The following is a 7,428-nucleotide window of genomic DNA, read 5'->3' as shown; positions in this document are numbered from 1 at the left end:
CAATCTAGCCATAAATAATACACACATTTAACTAGTAAAGTAATTATACTTTTCTATTGCAAACTTACCATTAAGTCATTAGTAGCGCTTGACTCTTTTAAAAATATTTAAATATGTTCTCACCTCTACTGATTGAGCCTTAGTTCGATTGGCATGGGCATTGTTGCTAATGTAGGAAGACGTATGTTTGAGTGTGCTAAAGCACTTTGTCGTCCTACTTATGGATTGAGGAGGGGCTATAAGTAGTTTTAACCATTATGTCAAAAAGAGTAGATATTATCAGAACTTATCTATTTTCACCATTCACAATAATAACCTCATATCACAATTCTCACTCACATCTTTATCATATTTTCATTTCATATTAATTTTCAATATACCATAAACTTGTAACACAACTTATTTCAATTACACTAGCCAATCTTTAATACCACATCACATAACACATAGTGCATCGTATAACCAATTCATTCCTTATACAATGTTACAAGTTCAATGGTCACTAATGTGGAATATATTCATATGAAACACTCTTAGTACTTTAATTCAGATTAATCCTATACTAATTTCCTTGCTGTCAATAATATTACAATTTGGAACAGTGATGTTGGTGCTATTTGACTTAAGACTAATTTATGATTGAGATTGAAAAGTATGGAAAAAAAAAGCTTTTAAAATGTTTAATATTGTTTACCATGGCTGTTAAAATCAAAAAATATTTTTTGAAAAGAAAAAATGTAGAATTTAAACATTTATTTCATTAATAAATTAATGGCTTAAAGGTGTAAAAAGTCTTCGAACTTTTTAAAAAAAGCAATTAAGCCCCCTTTTTTTTGCACTTAATTGGGTACTTAAACTTTTAAAATACACCAAAAAGGCCCTTAAATTTTTTGAAAAAAACAATTAAGCCCTTTTTTTTATTCAATTGGGTATTTGAGTTGTCAAAATGCATCAAAAAAGCTAGGGATGGATCTAGTGGGGCTGGCAAGGGCCCCAACCCCCTAAAATGAAAAAAATTCCATTTAGGCCCTTTATTTATAAAATTTTAAATTAGTAATGATAAAATTAAACTTTGGCCCCCCAAAAATGATAAAAATTTGATTTAATCATCTAAAAATTATAAAGATATAAGTTATTAAAATTACGAAATTACATTTTTACTGCCATAAAAATATATAATTTAATTTTGACCTTTAAAAGTTTTTTTGACTTGGCCGCTGCTCCCATTAAGTCGTATTTCTAGATCCACCACTGAAAAAGGCCATTTGACCATTACCACCCCTAATTTTTTTTAGTTAAAGCCACCACATATTACAACCATGGCGTGATATATGACAAAAAATGATAAAAATAAAAATACATAAAAGTTATAAAAATTATTAAATTTTAATAAAAAAATATTAAAATATAGAAAAACTTATAAAAATCATAAAAAATTATAAAAAAATGTAAAATTTTATAAAAATCATAAATTTTTTATAAAATATACATAAATATAGAAAAAAATTATAAAATTTTATAAAGTCGTGAGAAAATTATAAAAAAAGTAAAGAAATATAAATTTTATAAAAAAAATATAAAAATTATCGCACCAAAAAAAGCATTTTATAATTTTTCTATAGCTTTAATGGTTGACCGTTAAAGTTAATAGTGAAAGGGTCTTTTTTTGTGGCGGATTGAGAAATACGATTTAGGGGAATTAAATTATATATTTTTATGATAATAAAAATTATTAAAAAATATAAAAATTATCGCACCAAAAGAAGTATTTTATAATTTTTCTATAGCTTTAATGGTTGACCGTTAAAGTTAATAGTGAAATGGCATTTTTCTGTGATAGATCCAGAAATACGATTTAGGGGGGAATTAAATTATATATTTTTATGATAATAAAAATAGAATTTCTCTATTTTAATATCCTATATATTTATAATTTTTAGAGGATTAAATAAAATTTTTATCATTTTTGGTTGGCCAAAGTGCAATTTTACCATTACTAATTTAAAATTTTATAAATTGTAAATGGCGTAAATAAAAAAATTCTATTTTTGGATCCTTCCCTAACCTTTTTGATGCATTTTGACAATTTAAATATCCAATTGAGCGAAAAAAAAAGCATGGACTTAATTGTTTTTTTTGAAAAAATTTAAAGACCTTTTTCCAAACATTTTAAAAATTCATATATAAAAAAAATTAAAAAATTAATTATTTTTTATAAAAATTTGATTATTAAACCTAAATTAATATCTTAGGTACATTTCATTTTCAGAGGCTCCTCAATAATAAAAATGGTAATAAAATAACAAGTAATGAAACTTCTATAAGTGTTTGTTGCTGGTAAATGAATTTGTCCAATTTACAGCCAAATACTGAAAATATTTTCCCATTCCATATATATCACTTTTTTTATTTATCAAAATTCCATAAATATCATTAAAAAGGAAAAAACGGCGTTTTATTTGTTTAACGTTTTCCACTTTGCCTGTGCTACCAACAAAGGTGAGGGTAAAGCAGTAAATAAACATCATAAACCAGGCACTGGCGACGCTCCTCCCTCACCTCATAATAATAATATTATTATTATTTTCCATTACAGGTTTCGAAAACAGGCGCCAAAAGTAGCCATTTCTCCCGCCCCTCCCCGCTCCCTTTATTTTCAATATTTCTTTCCTCTCTAGTCTTCACCCAAATCTCTCCTCCTTTTGCTCCAATAATTTATTTCTTTCATCGCTCGGCGGCGATGCACCACCCACAGCCTCACATTTCTTCGTCAACCTCCACTTCCTTTCCTGCCGCCGCGGAGTTTGACTTCAAACCGGCCAAGCGCCGCGGCAGTTACAATTGTGGCAGATGTGGTCTTCCCAAGAAAGGCCACGTTTGCCATCTCAACAGTACCACCTACCCTACTTCGATTTCCACTCCTACCTCATCTCCATCCGCCATTACTGTCGAAAATTCATCATCCGCGTCCCGTCCTCCGCCCCTACGTCAGTCTTACACGCATCTCCGACGTGCGCTTTCCTTTGACGACATAGACACTCGCGCTGACTCGCCGGCACGCGATTTAGATGAGTCTAATTCTCCCTACCCGGGTACAGATCTTGATCCGGATAATGAGATGATCTCCGGTGGGTTACCGGCTGGGTGTTTGTGGGAGGTCTTGAGGAGATTGCCGCCAGCGGGTCTTTTGGCGGCGGCGAGTGTGTGTAAAGGTTGGAGGGAAACGACGAAGAGGTTGTGGAGGTCGGCGGAGGAGCTGAGACTTATGGTCCCACCTAGGGGTCAGCTCAGGTTCATCGGATCGGTTTTGAAGAAATGCCCGAGCCTCGTTAGAATGTCTCTTAAGATGGAAAGGTTCGAGTCTAAGCCAACGTTTGACGGATCTAGGATTTTATTGGTTGGATCGGTTGATACCAATGAAGATCAAGATAAAATCATGAAATGATAATTAATTTGGTTATAATTTAAGAACACATAATCCGTGAAATGAAGTGGAAACTGATCTATAATCAAAACGCCATGAAACTTAAAAGCTAAAACCAATGCGATAATTAATAAGGGATCGGATTAACTTTGCAACAAAAATTTTGTTTGGAAAATATTTATTCACTTAGAGAGATGTATCCTAACAATTTGTTTCATTGTAAGCAGCAGTAAAATTGGTTTTCTGTTTGCATCATTTTGGGGATCTGTAAGGGTAGGGAGAGGGATCAATGCTGCTTTTGGACTTTTGTTTACCCTTGTTTTACTCAATGTTTTTTCTTGTTTGGGTTTTACAGTGATGTGGACGCAACGATGCTGGCTTGCATTGCGTTTTCTTGCCCTAATTTGGAGTCTATGGAGATTTCTACATCTAATACGGCTGTTAATCGGATCACGGGGTATACTTTTTTTTTCTCCCCCTTTTTTCCTAAAATTTATCATTAGATCTTTAAAATAGTATATCTAGTTGCTCAGTTAATAAACTTTGCTACTCCTGTTGTTGCTTGATTGTCGGGGCTTCGAAAAGGCTTAGATCTAGCTATTTGGTTGAATTTATCAGTCTTTTCACCAGTAAGATAATCGAAAGGTATGAGTCACTAAGAGGTTAAAGTTGGAGTGAAATGCATAGAAATATCTAGTTGAATGGTCTTTTGGTCAATTTTTTTCTTTCTTTTAATTTCGTGACCTAACTAGTGTTTGTAAATATTTATTTGTTTTTTTTTTGAATTATAAGAAGGGGTAAAATTCCAAACGACTAGAGTGAATGTTTATTTGTTTTTTATTGGTCTAGAACAATGTCTATTCACACTATGCTAAAAGTCCAGTTTATGATTGAATCCGATGTAATATTTATTTGTTCTTTAATGTTTTTGTCATATTTTGTTCCTTGTCTTGATTATGTGTAATTGCAATTTAAGTTGGCTTAAGTTAATAAATGGTAGATTAAGTGGTTCTGATTAACTTTTAATTAATGTTTCATGTATAGGGATGAATTGGGTCGTTTTGTTGCTGATAAACGCTGCCTAACGAGTCTTAAGATGGAAGGATGTTCTAATTTAGGGGGCTTTGTCCTCTCTTCATCTAGTCTATCTACACTCTGGCTCTCTGATCTTTATTCCCTTTCCAAGATGGTAACTTTTTCATCAGGTTCTTTTTTTTTTTCCAAGTCCAAAACTTTTTTGGGCAATATTATTGAATTTGTGTTTATATGTGCCTTGTATTGTAGGTTTTTAACTGTCCCAATTTGAAAGAAATATCCTTAGAATTTTCTCGCCAAGAAAATGATACTACCGATCTTACAACCATGGTTGATGGTATGGGTAGAAGTTGTCCAAGGTTGCAAAACATCCACATTGCATCAGTTCGACTTTCACATGCTGTAGTGCTTTCTCTTACAGCTGCTAATTTGAGGTTTGTTGAACCTTTTGTTCCACACGTTCATTTTTAATCATGTATCACATAAGAACCTATAGACCTTGCCTTGCTTTATCAGGAGTCATAGCGTTTAAATGGAGGACTTGTTTTGTAAAATTTTCTAGCAATGCCATGCTTTGTTTTATAGATTTCTGCATTTGGAGGATAACTAGTCACTAGTTTACTGATTGTTGTTGATATTATTCAGGGGCTTGCGGATGCTTTCGCTTGTTCTTGGCTCAGAAATCACAGATGCATCTGTTGCTGCTATTGCTTCAAGTTATTCAAAATTAGAATTGCTTGATCTCAGCGGGTATGTTTTTCTCCAGCTTTAAATTGTTAATCCATTTATCTGGGCTGGTTCTAAGGGTTAACTTTTTATCAATTAATCTTCAGTCCTGATGCTTGCTGCTTCGTCTTAGGTCTAGCATCAGTGATAGTGGCATTGGAATGATCTGCAATGTGTTCCCAAACACACTGTCAAGACTCCTCCTTGCCCTTTGTCCTAACATAACTTCAAGTAATTTTCATGTCTAAGATTCACACCTTTATCTCCGCATGGCCGTATTTATCCTGTGATGTCCTATTTTTACCTAAATGTATTCATTGATGTGTTTCTCCGCTTTTTTCAGGTGGAATTCAGTTTGCCACAGCTCAACTACCTCTTCTTGAACTTATGGATTGTGGGATGACCGTATGTGATCCTGATTCCCAGAATTCACCTTGTGATGAAAGTGGCGATAATGAACTTCCAAACGCATTGAACAATAAACTGTACCTTATGTACCAGAAGCTTATTATCAAACATAGCCGACTAAAAAAACTCAGCTTGTGGGGTTGTTCTGGCTTAGATGTGAGATCTTTTGTCCTTAACTTGACTATTTTACCAGTTTCTTCTTAATACCCTATGCGGTTCTTATTTGGGAATCTAAATGCAGGCTTTATGTTTGAATTGTCCCGAACTCAATGACCTAAATCTCATCTCTTGTAAAAACTTGCATCCAGGTATCAATCTGCTAGTTTGGCGACTTGACTATGCTCATTTATTTTCTTATGTTTTAAGAAGTATCTCATAAACTCTCTGTTTTCATAGAGAGATTGCTCCTTCAATGCCCAAGTTTACAAAATGTGCATGCGTCCGGATGTCAGGAGTCGTTAATTGGAGCCATCAAAGGCCAGGTAAAAAATCAATAATTTCATTGAGCTCCATTTTCCACTTGTTAACTCAAGTCTTCAAACTGCAAATACCATCTCTAATCACATCCCCTTATTGGTCAAAGTTCACCATTATTTAGTCTTTTGCTAATGTTGGTAATGTTAGGTGAGTGATAGTTTGGCATCTTTGGAAAACCAATTTCAATGTAAGCGATTGGCTGATGGCTCCAAGAGGGTTCGTGCACCAGATTGCCTGAGTCAAGAGGTAATAATTTCATCATAGCAGAAATTGGTTTGAAAAATGTAATTCAGACTGGGAGAATGGACTCTGTTATTAACAAATGCTTTCTTTCATTACATTGCTGTTGCTGATCTCACACATTCATATTCCGAAAGACCTTTTTGATGTGCTTTGATGAATGTGAAAAAGTAAATTTTGATGTATAAATGAGAATTGCTCAGCTAAGTTGAATGCTTGTGAAAAGTGGAAGAATCAATCATGATAGCTAGCCCAATAGAGAAATATAAAATTTGAATTAGCTAATGTGAAGTAATGTTGTTTCCTTGCAGGCAATTGATGATAAAAAACGAAGAAAGGTTGTGGAACAACAATGTAAGGTGCTTGTGGATTAAAATCCTTTTTTTTTTTTTGCAACCTCTACTTTGCACAGCTTTTCTTTGAAAAGAATAAATAAATAAAATTTATTGTGCACAATTGTTGTTTGTCGTCATATGTCCTAGGCCTTAGACATAAACAGTAAACACTGAACAGATACTTCTCAAATAATTTATGTCCTTTTTGAAGGACTTGGTATTTCTTTTTATAAAAAGGAAAAAGGAAAGTTGAAAATTTAGCTAGTTTATGTTAGAACTTATCAATGCTCTCCTATCCATAAGATCTTGTTCCTTCCTATGTTGATTCAAGAGATCTGTTCACAAATCATTCGAGTTTGAATCAAAAAAGAATTTGAATTTGACTTTTTTAAGTAGTGAGTATTATTTGAGTTATCAATTGAATTAAATTTGAGCATTGTAATATTTAATTTGAATTGTTCATAAGTTTAATTGAGCTTTTTCTTAGAATATACTTTTTATATAATAAAATTACATTTTTATTTTTATTATATAGAAAGAGTTTAATTGCAAACAAGCTTGAGTTTGAATTTGAATTCGAATGAATTTAATTGAGTTTGAGTTGAGATGAGTTGCAACACTTGTTATTTGGATTGTTGATAATTTTGTATAAATGATGTTACATTTGATGCTTGGAGTATTATTTATCAAAATCAACTTTTAATCGATCTCTAAAGGTTAATTTCAAATTCTTTTGAGTCATATGATAGTGATACTTTAAGGAGAATATCGATACCTTTAAAC

The 7,428-nt window shown here is 32.7% G+C and overlaps 1 protein-coding gene across 1 annotated transcript; it reads left to right on the top strand.

Moving 5' to 3' along the window:
• Positions 1–2,597: 2,597 nt before the first annotated feature.
• LOC107955468 (F-box/LRR-repeat protein 17) lies at positions 2,598–6,905 on the top strand. The gene is made up of 11 exons (XM_016891265.2): positions 2,598–3,354; positions 3,780–3,881; positions 4,469–4,613; positions 4,709–4,893; positions 5,105–5,209; positions 5,319–5,416; positions 5,529–5,749; positions 5,835–5,901; positions 5,990–6,075; positions 6,218–6,316; positions 6,622–6,905. Exons 1-11 carry the CDS (start codon positions 2,741–2,743, stop codon positions 6,682–6,684), a joined length of 1,785 nt encoding a protein of 594 aa, XP_016746754.2. The 5' UTR covers positions 2,598–2,740; the 3' UTR covers positions 6,685–6,905.
• Positions 6,906–7,428: the final 523 nt, after the last annotated feature.

The sequence above is a fragment of the Gossypium hirsutum genome, chromosome A07, assembly GCF_007990345.1.
Source record: "Gossypium hirsutum isolate 1008001.06 chromosome A07, Gossypium_hirsutum_v2.1, whole genome shotgun sequence".
In the NCBI taxonomy this organism is placed as follows: domain Eukaryota; kingdom Viridiplantae; phylum Streptophyta; class Magnoliopsida; order Malvales; family Malvaceae; genus Gossypium; species Gossypium hirsutum.
Note: the sequence above shows the minus strand (reverse complement) of the source record. Positions and strands in the feature narration are given on the sequence as shown.

Excerpts from the sequence above, each read along its gene's own strand:
- LOC107955468 (XM_016891265.2), top strand. The coding sequence starts at position 2,741 with ATGCACCACCCACAGCCTCACATTTCTTCGTCAACCTCCACTTCCTTT. Across the intron at positions 3,882-4,468 it reads GCTGTTAATCGGATCACGGG|GGATGAATTGGGTCGTTTTG; the intron begins GTATACTTTTTT and ends TTTCATGTATAG. Across the intron at positions 4,614-4,708 it reads TTTATTCCCTTTCCAAGATG|GTTTTTAACTGTCCCAATTT; the intron begins GTAACTTTTTCA and ends CTTGTATTGTAG.